The sequence below is a fragment of the Paramisgurnus dabryanus genome, chromosome 8 (assembly GCF_030506205.2).
Source record: "Paramisgurnus dabryanus chromosome 8, PD_genome_1.1, whole genome shotgun sequence".
Taxonomy (NCBI): domain Eukaryota; kingdom Metazoa; phylum Chordata; class Actinopteri; order Cypriniformes; family Cobitidae; genus Paramisgurnus; species Paramisgurnus dabryanus.
In genome coordinates this window covers 42,393,438-42,411,029 of record NC_133344.1, presented here as the reverse complement: position 1 = coordinate 42,411,029, position 17,592 = coordinate 42,393,438, and the positions used below count along the sequence as shown (strand labels likewise).

Below are 17,592 nucleotides of genomic sequence, written 5' to 3'. Positions count from 1 at the left end.
GATAAAAAGAGAACTAATGAAGGTTTAATTTTTGTTTGAAAGCAGAGGGTCTGTTCTTTCATCTGATATATTGTATGTTTAAATATTTAAAGAAGAACATTTTCTGGAAGGCATTAAACTTTTGTGAAAATCATGAAAAATGCTGGCACTAGCTGGCAACTTTTAAAAAAAACGCTGGCGGGGAAAGAGTTAAGGGAAAACAAAATCCAAAACTACATGGCCCTGTGTGAAAAAGTTTTTGCCACCTAAACTAACCAGTTGGGCAGCAACAACTGCAATCATAACTTGCAATGAGTCTGTTACAGTGCTGTGGAGTAATTTTGGGCAACTCATCTTTGCAGAATTGTTGTAATTCAACCACATTGGAGGATTTTTGAGCATAAATTGCTTTTCTAAGATCATGCCACAGCATCTCAATAGGATTGAGGTCAGGACTTTGAATAGGCCACTCCAAAGTCTTTATTTTGTTTTCTTCAGCCATTCAGAGGTGGACTTGCTGGTGTGTTTTGGGTCATTGTCCTGTTGCAGAACCCAAGTTTGCTTCAGCTTGAGGTCACAAACAGATGGCCACTCATTGTCCTTAAGGATTTTTGGTAGACAGCGGAATTCATGGTTTCAAAGTCATCAAGGGGATCATCAAGATCCATCATCAGGTCCAATGACGGTAGCCAGTGGCGCAGCAGAAGGAATCTTGAATGTATGCGCACGTTTACACATCACACTCGTATGGTGGCCATTTCAGTAGATTTACTCCCTAACATTCTTGTGGAAACACAATGGTCCCGTACACACTGCATATTAATTTGGTAATCACTTCACCTTTTATTCCTTAATCCTGTTCTGTACACACACAGTTCAGTAATTTACTGGATAACAACCGCATTCTACAACCTAATTAACTCCTGCAAATTGCAGGTAGTGACAACCACATTTCCAGAAACTCTGCATAATGTGTACATAACCCAACTGAACATGACGGAGGTTGCAAACATAACGCTGTTAAATTATTTTCGTCAGAGCTGTGAGTGATAAGCATGCGAGATGGCAGAACATTGCTATGGTTATCTCTGTGTCAATCATCATATTTTTAAGAGTGAGTCTTGTTCTGTACAGACATGAAACAAACATTTAGGGGAATTCACTCCCACATTTAAATGCGGTTGTCACTCCCGAAAGTTTGCAGTGTGTACGAGGCCAATATAAAGCAAAACTTACTGCAGTTACTACTCATCTAACGTTAACTAGTGTTCACATGAAATATAACACTGAAACATTGAGACCATTCAACAAAGCACCGTGGGTATAACAAATTCAACACATTTGGTTGCTATGGACTCGTCACCAGGCTTCCTCAGTCATTGTATATTTTAGCATTATAGGTAGCAGCTATTACCTATAGGGGCGCACTCACATTATCCAAACCAAACCATGCCCCAGCGCGATTGTCACCCCTCCCTACTCCCCCAGATGCACGGACTCACACTGTACTTTTATCGATCCGAGTCCGGGCGCTCTTTCGTCATTAGGATGTGATTTTTTGAAAAAAGCAGGAAGTAAAGCTCTCTCTTAACACTGGAACCCACCGTTATGTCAAGTCTGTGTGTTTTATTCTGAGTTGTTTGACAGACAGCCCTCTCACGTTATCATATTGCTTAGTTGATCTGTCACGTGTGCAGCTCGGACATTCACGTAACCCTGCTGTGCGCATTAAACGGTTTTTACAAAGGCAAATGAAGGTGAGTGGTCGCACAACTGACATCTTCACCTTTTGAACCGCGCTCAGGCTCGAATGCACTCACACCACAGCCTTCCGCGCCTGAGCCCAAGTGAACCACTATCCACATCCCACCTCTGCAACCCGGCCGCGGCGCTGTTTGGTTTGGATAGTGTGAGTGCGCCCTAAAAGCTGCAGAAGCTGAACATTATCCAGAACTCCACTTCTCAGATTAACGTAAATTTGGGAGCTTGAATCTATTCCTTCCTTCTCAAATGGTCTCTTACCTCTTTGTTTTATCCGACTCCAATAATAAAACATTTTAAAGGTGTATACATTTTAAAGCACTTTTTCACACAGGGCCATGTCGTTTTGGATTTTTTTTTTTTTACAATAAAAACCTTCATTTAAAAACTGTATGTTTTGTATACTTGTGTTATCTTTGACTATTATTTAAATTTGAATGATGATTTAAAATGTGACAAATATGCAATAACACAAGAAATCTGGGGGCGGACCAACACTTTATCACACCACTGTATATGGAGGCCTCATCCTCAAAGCGGCAGGCAGAACCAGATGGTGCTTCCCTAAGGAGTCCTCAAATAGAGGTATGTGAAAGGGTAAAATAGCTGCAGTATAAACCTTTAAAGTAGAGGGTGCAAGACCTGATGAAAAACGGCCTTGAAGGAATTCCAGAACTGAAGCCACTGGGTAGTTAATTGAAATGATATGTCTATGACTACACCAAAGAGTGAAAATCCCCCATTTAATGTATAAAGTTTTCTGGTGAATGGAGCTTGCAGAATGGTCTCTACCGCATCTGTAGACAAAGGGCTACCAGAATTAGACTTATACCTTGTAGGTGAACTTTCTTTTACACTCCTGAAAACAGAGTAAGTCAGGGAAAACCATACAGGTGCCACCTCAGCCATGCCTGCACCATAACAAGTCAGAGAAACCATAACTGGCAGTGGGTTGCCTCTTAGGATGTGAACAGGTCTACCCCTGCTGAACCCTATCTCTCCGAAATTTTGCTTCACAATCCCTGGGTGGAGTCTCTATTCCCCAAGTCTCAACCTCTGTCCTGGATATTTTTGCCAGTATCAATTGGACTCACAGAGGAGACAGACTTGCCTGCATTATTAACGAGTCCCATACTGCCCCTGACATTTCAACAACCAATATTAACATCTCAATGACGAATCGGCATCTTGTAAGATAAATCAAAGCCAATCATCCATGTAATCTAAAATTCGGATCCCCTGAACTCTTGATGGAGCAAGGGCTGTATCCATTCATTTTGTAAAAGTTGCAAGGGCAGAGTGCTACTGTAGGCCACATGGAGGTACACAATAATGGCACGCTTTACCAAACCTCAAATCTGGTACTGACCACAATAATAATAACTGTCAGCATTCTAAACCTGAATTTTCTTTGAGAACAGTTCAGATGTCAAGAACCTCAGCCCTCCATTCTTCTTGGAAAATATGAAGTGCTGGCTGTAGAACCCAAAAAGACTGACTCTTTAGGAGGGAGGGATATACTTTATGGCCCCTTTCTCTGGCAGAGATAACACATTTACTTGGTCCAGCTTGGTGGATAATATCCCTCTTAGGCCCTGTTTACATTTGAGCATTTGCGTTTTAAAACGGTCCTTTAGAGCAAAAATGACCCACGTCTATACTCATGCTTTTCAGTCGTCTCGAAAAGAATTTGCGTCCACACTACACAGCGCTTGTCACGGTCGTCACCGCTTTAATGAACACTGGGCATGCACATACAGAAAAGTGTAATTCACTTTGCTGCAGTAGGGGGCGTTAATGCAACGTTTAGGCATGCGAGCCGGCAATAAGAAGAAGAAGATGAAGTTGTGATGACAGTTACCATGGCGGCGAGGAGAAGCAAGGACGCATTGGTTTGGACAGACGATGAGGTAGAATTGTTACTTAAAGGCGCTCTAAGCGAATTCACGCATTTTAGACCATAAAACATTTTTTGTTACATACAGCAAACATCACCTCACTATCTGCTTGCTGCCTGTCCGCTGATCAAACTGTAAAAAAACGCGATCTCTGTAGACAGCCCAGGCTCTACAAACTTCAATATAAACACAGTGGCCAAACCTGCACCATGAAACAAAGCAAAGTGTTCCAGCCAATAAATGCCAAGAGGGATTGGGGGGTTGGGTTTGGGCGCGTTCATGAAAGCACGGAAGGGAGGGGGAGGAGTTAACTACGCTCAGTTTGTTTGAAAACACATTTCAAAAATCAACACACAGATTCAGTTAGAACGCCTTTTAAATAACAAACGATTACGAGGTGATCATAGCTGTTGAAAATGTCGATTGGGGGTCATGAAGGAGCACTATCCATGTCCGAAGGAAGCCATGGTGACGGGAAAGGACTATCCACATAATAAGGAAGAGATTACCATAGTTATGTGTTATCATTGCCACAATGTTTTGATTTAAAAAAAATTAAAACGGGTAATATCTTATTTCTGTTCATGTATATTAGTATTTTTTATATTCTGTAGTGTGAACTCTGCGCAGTCTTCAGCCTACGTAGTGGGGAACCTTCAGGGCCTTCTACGCCTTCAGAGAAGGCCTAAAAAAATTCGATTTTTTATTATAAATAATATAGTATTCAATAAAAATATGTTTTTACATTTTAAAATTTCTATTTAATTCAATTTAATACAATACATTTAATATTTTCTCTCATCTGTTCTAACGTTAAGCTTACTGTCAGGTTCATGTCATGAAAACATCTAATCCAATCAGAATCGTCTGTCTCTATTAAGGCCCGGTTATCTGGCTCATTCATTGGTTAGGACTTCATGAATCCCAGGGAAGGCCAAGCTATGTGTTTTGGTGTGGAGAGTGACGGGCAAATCGACCAATCACGTTTTGATTTCAAGGGGGCGGGTAAAAAACAAAACATTGTAAGCCTTCATGAAGTCCTAAGCATGCAACAAACTGGATGCGAGCAGGCGTTGAACACCAAAGACGAAGATCATAGACCGTTAATATTAATACAGTCTAGTGCCCCGAATCTCTGCGGTGAGAGTGGTTGAGGTAAATGGCGTAAAACGTGATTGACGTTGTGGTTAGCTTGATAGGGCTGAGGTAAAAACGAAATAACTTAAGCGCGTACTCGTGAAGAGCACAGTCGGGAGAAGCGCGTGCAAAGGAGACTGTGCATATGACGCGAACACGAGTAAAATAAAGGGTTTAATTATACTTTTACTTCCTGACAGTTTCACTTGTTACGTGAGGATAGTAATGACTAACAGACGACGCCGAATTACATACAATATAATTTCCTAACTAAATCTGAGAGAATGCGAAAACATTCAAATATTTTTTCCTCCTATACTCGATGGGCAGGGCGGAGATACATTTTGGTAGCCCTCGGGGCTCGGGCTAGCGATTTTGCGAGCCCTGGATATCTTATAACAACAGTTATAAGCCACAAGGAGGTGCACTGAGAACGCAGGGTGCTATATTTTCCCTTATGAAAAAGACTAACAAGGTATCCTACAGCTAAATATATATTTCCAAAAAATAAATTAAAGAACATAATTTATGCTTGTTAAATGCAAATTTACAGAGCCCCTGTCATTACAGAGCAGCAGAGTCTGTGATTGTGTTTATCAGTTAGATTAAAGTAATTTTAAACTTTAAAACTGCATTTAAAGGCAGACAATGCCCATTCTGTAATTTAACTTTGCGTGCTCAGAATTTTTACACGTTCACTGTATGATTTAACGAAATACGAATAGCCTAGTATTATGGATGGAGAGGCATTTGCACTTCATTGCATATTTTGAAGGCCCAGCTGAAGTACCCACGGTTCGCCACTGACGTACACGATACAAACTAATCAACTTTTGTTTTGGCAATGTCGTCGAAAACGAACACTCCAATGGGTATCTTTAATGTATAATTATTAACCGTATAAATTTTGTTTTGTTGCAAAAAGCACTGGGACTGAAAGCATTAGAGCTAAACAGCCTTGTTATGCCATCTGTTCCATCTTGTTTTTAAACTTTACATAGCTGAACATCAGTGTCATAAGTTATATTTTAATCCAGTTATATGTACCATGAATCGGCTAAAACGTACACCTACACAACATAGATTCCCAAATAGCAATGGATCTTGGCCATATGTGAAAGTCAGCTGTCATATTAAGTATATAGGTATGAAGAGATATGGACAAAATTTGCATCATATTTGTTTTACCATAACTTTAAAAAATATCAGGAATGTCATATCTTCAGGTATATTGCCTAAATCATAATAAATGCTCAAGGCCAAATATATGTCACGTTTTATTGATCAAACCACCATACAGTGTGAGATGCAGTGAGATGCAAGGTGCATGGGCTACATTTACAACTGGGTTATTTTTTGTGTTCAGAGCTCACGTTGCCAAAAACTGAAGGCCATAAGACACTGTTATCGTCAAGCGGTTGACTCTGGTCGTAAAAGTGGACACGGGCGTGTGGTTTTGCTGTACTTTGAACTGTGCAAATCATTCTGGGGAGGATCAATCTGAGTTTTGATTTAATCTTGTATTTGTATTTAGGCAGTCATCTGGTGTGTTTTGGTGTAATTTTGTGTTTGTACTTACTGTACGCATGTGTAAATACATCTTTTCTTAAGTTTTATTTTGTGCATTGCATGTGAACAATTGTGATTTTTACCCTGTTGCTTTAAGTGTAACAACTTAACATGTTAGTCGCCACTTCCAGCTGAAACCATGTGGAGTGACATGCCCCAAAACTATGTATTTCATACAATAAAATGGACGTTTGTACATAGTCTATGTATACTTTTATTTTTATTACAGCTCAAAGAATAGATAGAAAATGTGTTATAGTCACTGCATTTGGCTACTAAACACTTAAAATTGTCACGGTAGAAATAATGGAGAGAACCCAAACGCAGACAACTGTAAAATAAACCGAAGGTTTATTTAAAGCACAAACACAAAAACCCACGAGGGGGTAAAACAGGTGATAAATGATGATGTAAATAACAGAACCAGGAACAAACACTGAATACAAAATAACAGAAACTCTGAGGACTAGATTCAGGTAACACGGAAATGACGTGAACCAAACACACTGAATCTTGACGACCGAACGAGCACAAGACAGAAGACGAGATGTGGGGAACTCAAATGGGGAACAGGTGCAAATGATTACATAATCAGGACAAGAGCACATAAGGGAGTGGGGTAAAAGTGACAAGACACTGGGAACATGTGGCCAAAGCATACAATGATACTCCACATGTCCCCACACAAAACACAGTACTGCCATGGTCTTGCCCTGAAATCAGACCTGAATCTAACACAGAGGTCTGACAAGACCATGACAGTGACAAGACACTGGGAACACATAGAAGCCCCACATAATATGACTTCACGTGTCCCCACACAGAACACAGGACTGCCATGGTCTTGCCAAATGAACTCAGACCTGAATCTAGCAAGACCATGAGAAAAATTGATCTTATGGTTACTGTACAAAACATACTTGGAAAGAGCATTTATTTAATGAAACCATGATCAGAGTGAAATAAAAAAATGCTGTCCAAATGCGCATTCAATAACCATACGTGCCCTGCAAAGTGATAGCCCGTAGTACTGCTCTTGTGGGGTAACGCCGCCATTGGGGTATTCTTTCATTAGATATGGCATAAGAGGATAAGCTGGATCACCGATGATAAAAACGGGGACAGGTTCCTCATCCTCCAACAGCTGTTTAGGGCATGATGGAATAGTCCCATCTTTAAGGTCATCACTTAGCTGTGAATTAGCAAATATGTGTGCATCATGTACACTGCCTGGCCACCTCACCACAACGTCCATGAAACAGTACTTGTGGTCACACTATGCTTGTACATTCAAAGAATGTTTTTCCTTCCTGTTTATAAAATCTGTGGAATTACACAAAGGTCTTTTGACCTCGATATATGTGCAGTCTATTGCACCTAAAGACTGCGGCATACTGTGTGTCTCGTAGAATCTAGCGACAAGTTTGTTTACTTCCATCTCTGTTTTCGGCGTCTTGATGTAATCTGGACCCACACCTCTTGAAATGAGACGTCTTCGCTATTGCTTTAATAATAACTTGCCTCTTGTGCATGTACGCTATTGCAGTACTATAACATGCAGCTTTTAACCGCACAAAGGATGAAACAAAAACAAGCGAAGTCATCAAAGTCTGCAGTTCCGTCTCCACAGCTTTATTTTGATCTGGAAATAGGATGTTTAGGGAATTGGGTGAGACGTTATGGATTTGTGTTTACTGTTTTGAGAATATGAAGCATAGTTAAAAGTGTTCAAGCAATAGAGAAAAACTGTAAATAGATTTATTAGTAGATGCTATTACAGCACACTGCAACATTTATGTGACGTCATCAACTATGTTGTTTGAACAACAGGGTTCCAATGACAAATGTGCAACAGTGTTACTAAGTTTTCAGGAACCAAGTTTTATTTTCTCCATTAACTCTTTCACCGCCATTGACGAGATATCTCGTCAATTAAGAGAAAACGCTTCCCCGTCAATGACGAGATTTTCCGTCTTTCCGCAATACCGCTATAATCCGCAACTTTTTAAACCCGGAAGTATTGCCCTAAGGCAAGCGGCTGCATGTCCGTGTCTGTTTTAAACATCGCTCTGAATGGGATCTCTATGAAAAGTCCGTCACAAAAATTGAATTATCTCTGCTTTTTGCTCAAAATGTGGTGTTTTTGCAGAAACCTACCCATATTCAAAAGCTGATCACAAAAGAACCACTAAAGGTAGGATGAAACGTTTTTTTTTTTGTTTTTTTTTGGAAGCAGAGGGTCTGTTCTTTCATTTGGTATATTGTATGTTTATATATTTAAAGAAGATCATTTTCTGGAAGGCATTAAACTTTGGTGAACATCATGAAAAACGCTGGCTGGCTACTTTTTAAAAAAACGCTGGCGGTGAAAGAGTTAATGCATCATACAGTGGTAGTTATGCAGAGAGTTACCTCATTGTGCGGGAAATGCACCCCAGTGGCCAGTTGCAGAAACATAGCTATGACGTTAAGACTGTGTCTTAAGAATGATTTTGACTAACTAGCAATTAGTTAGAGCTAATCAGTCTAATTATTTGGATTTAAATTAGACCAATCTACCTTTCTATGTAACATACTTAAAACAGTTATGATCAGTCTTGAAGAAAAAAAATCATGACTAACTTTTAAGACTGGTCTTAAAGTTTTATGCAACCGGCCACAGGTCAATTAATTTCTCTTCATTAACACTGAGGATCTCTGTACTGTAGATGATTTAATTACCTTTGGGTTGCTTATATGAGTGGCCGGCTTTGACCACTTGATAACTTCAGGGATCACACATGATCCCTAAGCTCATTTAAACTGTTTTACTTTTTGACTCAGACTCCGTTTGCATGGGGTGAATGTTGCCAAGGCATCAAGATAATACGTTTTCAACACATTAAGCTGTTTCCTCTCATCATAAACAAACACTGCAATGTATAGGAGGTCTCATGATAATAGATTAATATTATTATGGCATGTTCTCATGGGTCTCAAACACATATAATAGAGGCGACAGTCCATTCATCTACATCACACACTAAGCTACTTATTTAAAAGATGCTTTCTGTGGTTAGAATGAGTCAAGATCAAAAGAGAATAAATAAAAATGTTGCTTTAACTTTTTTTTAAGGTATCCTTGTTACAGTGTACAGTAATTGCACAAATAAGTACTGAGTAATATCAACTCAGTTAACATCATGTATTTAATATAAGGTTTTAGGGTTGGTTGTAAAAATCATAGTTTTCTGTTACTACAGTAACTACTGTAGTAACTACTATAGTTACTATAGTAAGTAGTTAAATATAAATTATAGTTAAATCAAATTATTTAACCTTTTATACTTTTGGTTACACGTTATTTTACAGTGTCCATGTTAAAGTGTTAAAGTGTAATTATATGTTTAAGTACTGAGTAATAATAATTAACATTACCATGTATTTTTTATATGGTTAGAATTGGGGTGTGGGTTAAGTGCATATAATTATTATTCATTTTCTTGTTTTTACTATATGGGTATAAGGGTAAAAGGATTTAAAACATGTCATACTTGTGAAGAGAGCTGGATTTATATACGTTCTTCAACCTTTCAGATTTTAATGAAGCAACTAACAGAACAATTGTTTTTGTGTTTTACCAGCAAGTATAATGGTCCACACCAATATAGAATTGAATAAACAACCTTATGTTATTAGGAAAAAATGCTTATTCTGCAGTATTTACTACAACCACATCGTTTCTTTGATTTCTTTGATTTTACTCAGAATTTTCTTCAAAAAAGCATTACATTGTATACACTGTATATGCATCAAGTATCAAAGTTTTGATTGTTTTACAAAATGATCTGTACAGAAAAATCAGTGATAACAGTCTTCTCATAATAATTGTGTTAAGACACAAAAACAAATAAAGTATAAATAATATAATAATATGGTTAAATGTTAAGATCACTGTTATGGACGTATTACCGAACAACATTTCAGGGCAGCCAACATTTCTGTTTCATTGGTTGAGATCACTGGCTAGACATAGCAACCAATCTGGAACTCAGATCTTTATAGATGAAACTTTTATAATGGAAACTCTATTCATATTTAGTTTTAACATTTTCACTAAAGCATTCCTTATTTCTTTTGTCCGTACACCATAAATAATCGGATTGACACTTGCAGGGAAAACTATATACATAACACCCAGAAACGTATTTACATCAATTGGAATCGGAATGTGAAGGTTTCGTGACAAAAAAGTAATGCTACCCACAAAGTAAAAGCACATCATAACCATTAAGTGTGTACCACAGGTATGAAAGGCTTTCCATCGATCCTCTCCTGCGGCGGCCCCCAACACAACATGCAAGATTTTTACATAGGAGAAGAAAATCACAGATATGTCAATTCCCACAAAACAGATGATCACAGCGAGTCCCATTGCATTATTTTTGGCTATTGAATCACACGCCAGACTAACAAGAGCCATGTGGTCACAGTAGCAATGATGGATGACGTTCGATCCACAAAAAGACAAAGATGCAGCCAAAGCAACCAGAGCGAACATTATAGTGCCACTCCTGATCAATGTGAACACAAGCAGTTTCAGAAACATGGACGAGTTCATGATTTCGGTATAGTGTAATGGCTTGCAAATGGCTACAAAGCGATCTAAAGCCATGGCCAAAAGTATGGTGGATTCTACAGAGGAAAAGAAGTGAGTTACAAACATTTGCGTCAAACATCCGGATAAAGATATCTCATTCAAGTCAAAGAGAAAGCCAAGAAGCATTGCTGGAATGATGGCAGTGGGAACAATGATGTCGACAACTGCCAAGGCAGACACTAGTATGTACATTGGACTGTGAAGACTCTCTGTATTTCTGATTACAAAAAGTAGCAAAGAATTTCCCACCACCACCAAAATGTAAATTAGAAAAAACGGCAGGAAAAGTAGACGCCTGTATTTGTAGACTTCTGGAAATCCCACTAAAAGAAACTCTGTATGCGAGATGTTTGCTCCTAGAAGTTCCTCAATCATGGCACTTTAAATGTGGTTGCTGCAACCTGTTTAGTAGGATAAGGACAAAATAACCCAGCAATGAATGTGTGACTGTTTGCAATAATTACAGCAAATGCAACATCATTCAAAGTCCCGCCAAGCATAATCTTCGGCACTGTTATGGCAATATATTTTTATATTGCAAAATACAAAATACCTAACAAAAATTGAAAGTTAAACTAGTGAACTTACTATTTTACATATTGACTATGCTTTAAATTAGATTAGGTTAAGCATTTGAGCTTGTTTTTATGAGTTATAGCAACATAAAGTGTAGTGAAAATGTAAAATAGCAAGTTAAAATGACTTCAACAGTTTAACTTGAAAAGGCAGATACATTTTTTTAATGGTGTAATTTTCAAATAAACGGCAAAAGTGCTCCTCAGTATAGTTAACATAAAAACATAAAGTTATATTATGACAAAAATATTTTGAAAATGAAACTTTGACTGTGTGCTGTGTCATACCTGCTTGAGTTTCTTGGTTTCTCTGTTGTTTGGACATTCGCCTGTAGAGCAGGGCCACCGTTAACAACTAAAGCCATTTGAATAGGAGCATATATACTCTGAGTTTAAACTCTGCTCCCAAAGGAACAATTAAACTACCTATACAACTGCCGACCCCATATACATTATAATGACTGCATTGCATTCATTCAAACAAGTTTGTTCCAGGAAGAATGAAGCAATTACTTGCTCGGTTTTGTTTGTGTTCATTAGTTCAGCTGTGGCTTGTATTTCTAATTGTTTATAGTTAGCCTAAATGCTAGAGAATAATTAGCTAAGGTGCCAAGACACAGACTCAAATTGATAAGAAAATACTGAACTTGATTCACTGAAAAAAATGATTAATTCAATGTACTAAATTTTTTTAAGGTAAGTGGTTGCAATCAATTTATTTAAGCTACATTTAAACAAAAGTTTTTTATTTTATTTTACTTTACTAATCTTTTTGTTTAAATGTAGCTTAAATAAATTTATTGCAACCACTTACCGTAAAAACATTTAGTAAATTGAATTAATCATTTTTTTTCAGTGTTGTTGACATATATACAAAACTGTTGTACAACCCCAAATCAGAAAAAGTTGGGACACTGTAAAAATTGTGAGTAAAAAAGGAACGGAATAATTTACTAATCTCATAAACTTATATTTTATTCACAGTAGAATATAGATAACAAATCAAATGTTGAAAGTGAGACATTTTGAAATGTCATGCCAAATATTGGCTCATTTTGGATTTCATGAGAGCTACACATTCCAAAAAAGTTGGGACAGGTAGCAATAAGAGGCCAGAAAATGTATATGTACACATAAGGAACAGCTGGAAGACTAATTTGCAATTTATTAGGTCAATTGGCAACATGATTGGGTATAAAAAAGCCTGTCAGAGTGGCAGTGTCTCTCAGAAGTCAAGATGGGCAGAGAATCACCAACTCCCCAAATGCTGCGGCGAAAAATAGTTTTCTGAGTTTCTCAGAGAAAAATTGCAAAGAGTTTGAAGTTATCATCATCTACAGTGCATAATATCATCCAAAGATTCAGAGAATCTGGAACAATCTCTGTGCGTAAGGGTCAAGGCTGGAAAACCATACTTGATGCCCGTGATCTTCGGGCCCTTAGACGGCACTTCATCACATACAGGAATGCTACTGTAATGGAAATCACAACATGGGCTCAGGAATACTTCCAGAAAACATTGTCGGTAAACACAATCCACCGTGCCATTCGCCGTTGCCAGCTAAAACTCTATAGGTCAAACAAGAAGCCATATCTAAACATGACCCAGAAGCACAGGCGTTTTCTATGGGCCAAGGCTCATTTAAAATGGACTGTGGCAAAGTGAAAACTGTTCTGTGGTCAGACGAATCAAAATTTGAAGTTCTTTTTGGAAAACTGGGATGCCATTTCATCCAGACTAAACAGGACAATGACAACCCAAGATGTTATTAGCGCTCATTTCAGAAACCTGCATCTCTGATGGTTTGGGGTTGCATGAGTGCGTGTGGCATGGGCAGCTTACACATCTGGAAAGGCATCATCAATGCTGAAAGGTTTATCCAAGTTTTAGAGCAACATATGCTCCCATTTAGATGTCTCTTTCAGGGAAGACCTTGCATTTTCCAACATGACAATGCCAGACCACATACTGCATCAATTACAACGTCAAGACTGCATAGAAGAAGGATCTGAATACTAAAATGACCAGCCTGCAGTCCAGATCTGTCACCCATAGAAAACATTTGGTGCATCATAAAGAGGAAGATGCGACAAAGAAGACCTAAGACAGTTGAGCAATTAGAAGCCTGTTTTAGACAAGAATGGGACAACATTACCATTCCTAAACATTGGTCCTCATCCAGCTGTTTCTTTATATGTACATTTAAATTTTCTGGCCTCTTATTGCTACCTGTCCCAACTTTTTTTGGAATGTGTAGCTCTCATGAAATCCAAAATGAGCCAATATTTGGCATGACATTTCAAAATCTCTCACTTTCAACATTTGATATGTTATCTATATTCTATTGTGAATAAAATATAAGTTTATGAGATTTGTAAATTATTCCATTCCTTTTTTACTCACAATTTCTCCAGTGTCCCAACTTTTTCTGATTTGGGGTTGTACATGTATATTTTGTAATGTATAAATTTCACAGATAATGACTCCATATTTGTATGCCTGTCACAGTCCCACCTTATAATATGTGTCTTTAATTCTTGTGTAAGCATTCTTGTATAAGACACAAGCAATTAATACATTGTGTACATGTGTGTTGTTTGTTTAGGTTAAGGGTTATCAGTGGGTTTAGGGTTAAAAGCATAATTACATGCAGATACTTTCAATTCTGTCATCATTTACTCACTCTCATGTTGTTAGAAACCCGCATAAGTTTCTTTCTTCTGATGAACACAAAGGAAGATATTTTGAGGAATGTTTGTAACCAAACAGTTCGTGGACCCTATCCACTTCAGAGATAAAAACTAACGATTGAACTAATTCAAAAAATTCTTAAATTAGGATTATTTTTCTTGATGAAAAATAGCAAATTTAAGTGATTTTGTGCATAAAACAAGCAAAAAAAATCTCCCAATGGGGTGCGCAAATTTTTCTAGAATGTTTCTTTTTAATTTAGTGCTTAAGCAAAATGTTAAAGATTTTTTTGCTTGTTTTATGCACAAAATCACTTAAATTTAATATTTTTGGTCTACAAACCAGATTTATTTTCTGCAGTCGTTTCGCTCATCAAGAAAAAGCAACTTAATTTAAGAATTTTTAGATATTTTTACTGAAAACAAGACAAAAATACTAAGAATATTTTTTCTGAGGCTTTGTTTTCAGATACATCGTGAGTCACTAAAAAGAAAAGGGATGAGGTCACTTCAGATTCCCTTGGGAATAAATTTCAGCAACTCTTAGTTGGATCTAAATAATGAAAGTCCTTTGTTAATTTGGTTGGACCATCTCAGAGGCCCTTACGTTTTTTCTTGCTATAATAAGGAGTCAAGTGTACTATCTTGCTAGTAAACATGCTTAGTAGCACTCAAGGGGGCGCAGACCTAAAGCTTGAGTGGACCAAGAGACACAGTGGACATCACTACGGGCCCAATTATCTTTTAGCTGGGTTAATTCGACTTGACCCCTTATTATTAAGTGATAAATGATATAACAGTGTATGTCATCAGCTTACATTGCATCAACTGCTTACTCAAAACTTTTTTAATTGTTTACTATTTTAATATGTCCTTTATATATTTTTTAATATAATTGTAAGTATCCTACAATTACAGGCAAAGTTACAGATTATATGGTATAAAACCTAGTGGCTTTTTGTAAAAAAAAATTGCAAGGGTGACAAGATTTGCTAAACAAATACTATTAGACTACTTTATGACATTAGCTAACATGAACAATGAATATATATATTTTACAATTGTAATCATCTTCAATGCTAGTGAGTACAAATACAGTTGTTATTGTATTACATTATTTGCTGTTTTAGCTCAAATATCAATCAGTGTCTCTTTTATTATAACAAATACATTTATACAGAATAATGAGATGCATTTGCTGTTTCATGTGTTTAAATACATTTATTCTAATAAACAAATATAATATGTATTCAAAGTCTTAATAAAAATACATTAAAATTTCATCCATTCTTGAAACTCTCCAGGATTGTGAGCCACACGTCAGGGTATTCAACTATTAACAAACATTAAAACATGCATTGAAATGTTTTTAACCAATGCACAAAAAATGCAACAATCGTTTATAGTTTGTTTGCATTTAATAATATAGTACTTTACACATTTCAGTAATCACAATGCAGATCAAGCTGCCTTGGATAATTTTACCAATGTTATAGCCTTTTTTTTAAATGCTATACATTTTCGTAGTATTTAGCTGATAATTTTATTGTGTTCTATTGAGAGTAACATCTGTTGTTTCCTTGGATAAAGGTAAGACCTTTAAATTGTTTATGAACTTTAGAAATGTTTGTCTAATTTCTTTTGTTCTTACACCATAAACAATCGGGTTAAAACAACTTGGAAAAAGTATATACATTGTGCTCACAAATACGTTACTATTAGGAGAAAATTTATTTTTTATTCTGTAGGATAGAAATGCAGTCAGGGCCAAAGTCAAAGTAACTGACATAACAATCAGGTGAGTAATGCAGGTATTAATGGCTTTCCTATGGGCTTTACCAGATCTGAACACAGAGGCAAAAATCACAGCATAGGAGGCAGTAACTAGAATACAATCTGCTGTTGGTATAAGAAAAGCAGTTAAAAGTCCTACTAAATTATTAATGGATATATCTCCACATGCCAGCAGAACCAATGCCATGTGTTCACAAAAACAGTGATCGATTATATTTGTTACACAAAATGACAGTTTTCCAGCCAGGGCAACCACAGATATTACTAAGACTGCATTTCTTATTACTGGCACGACAACAAACTTTAGAAAGTTAGAGAATTCCATGTATTTATTATAATAAAGAGGTTTGCATATAGCAAAGTAACGGTCAATTGCCATCCATAAAAGCAAAGTAGACTGAAATGCCCCGAAAAAATGAAGGCCAAACATTTGTATCAAGCAACCAGTTAGAGATATCCCATTCCAATTAAATAATAGGCTAAGAAGCATGTTGGGTACAAACAATATAGGCAATATCAAGTCCACAGCTGACAAAAGACCTATTAGCACATACATAGGAGAATGCAGAGACTTTTGAGATACGATCAAATATATGAGTGTAGAATTTGCAGATATGGACAATATAAACATCAGAAAGAAAGGGATAAATAAAAAAGGCCTCCATTCTTCAAGGCTTTGGAAACCAATCAGTTTGAAGTCTGTGAATGAAATATTTTGTGCAGAGAGATTCTTCATGGCAGTTGACCCCTTTACAAACACAAAAATAAAAACTAAAACTGTAAGAAGAGAGATCAAAGTTGCCCAAATAAGATACTTAAGTACATAAATGTTATGCTGTTAGAAATGACTAATTTCACAGTGAATAAAGATGTACAGTAAATGACTTCTTAAGATATTATTCATTATGTTATTCTAGAGGTACAATGCACTTTAAAAATAATATGAATTATAATTATGTATTATGATGCTTCTTGTAACAAATAAGTTTACCTTAATTCCAAGGCAGTTTGTTTTTGTTATACCATGAACTAAATTTACAAAAAAGTAAAAAAAGAAAAAATTAGAGTAAAAATTTCAATTAACATTGGGCACTTTCACAAATCAGATCAGATTTGACAGCCAACAAATGGATACATGTACATCATGCACTCGTTTTTAAAGTTCTGTTATGCTCATTTTCTGTTATGATGCCCTGTCCTGCAACTCGGAATGAAATGAATGGTTGATGCATTTTATGGTCTGTAAATATACCATGTTACGTTCCCATGGGTCCCCTGTGCAAGGGCGTAGTTTTGATTTCGACATTGATGGGGATGGGCATGAGCCTTAGAGCAGAAGTCAACTTTTTTATTTATGACCCTTTCAAATACGGCACAAATAGACCATTTCATTCAAATTACAAATCCTAGGGTTGTAAATGTACATGTAAAAACGTTTCTGGATAATAAAGCCACATACCTTCTATGTAAATATCAAAGAACAATTAACATATTATGTCAATGCATTCTTTGGCACCTTTAATCTTAGGTTTCATATTTATAAAGGCTA

The 17,592-nt window shown here is 36.8% G+C and overlaps 2 protein-coding genes across 2 annotated transcripts; both read right to left on the bottom strand.

Moving 5' to 3' along the window:
* Positions 1 to 10,374: 10,374 nt before the first annotated feature.
* On the bottom strand, positions 10,375 to 11,358 carry or55e1 (odorant receptor, family 55, subfamily E, member 1). Its single transcript, XM_065243024.2, has one exon. The coding sequence runs from the start codon at positions 11,356 to 11,358 to the stop codon at positions 10,375 to 10,377; it is 984 nt and encodes a 327-aa protein (XP_065099096.1).
* A 4,434-nt stretch (positions 11,359 to 15,792) lies between these two features.
* Positions 15,793 to 16,791, bottom strand: LOC135720919 (olfactory receptor 52K2-like). The gene has a single exon (XM_065243023.2). It carries the CDS (start codon positions 16,777 to 16,779, stop codon positions 15,793 to 15,795), a length of 987 nt encoding a protein of 328 aa, XP_065099095.2. The 5' UTR covers positions 16,780 to 16,791.
* Between the last annotated feature and the right edge of the window lie 801 nt (positions 16,792 to 17,592).

Excerpts from the sequence above, each read along its gene's own strand:
- or55e1 (XM_065243024.2), bottom strand. The coding sequence starts at position 11,358 with ATGATTGAGGAACTTCTAGGAGCAAACATCTCGCATACAGAGTTTCTT.
- LOC135720919 (XM_065243023.2), bottom strand. The coding sequence starts at position 16,779 with ATGAAGAATCTCTCTGCACAAAATATTTCATTCACAGACTTCAAACTG.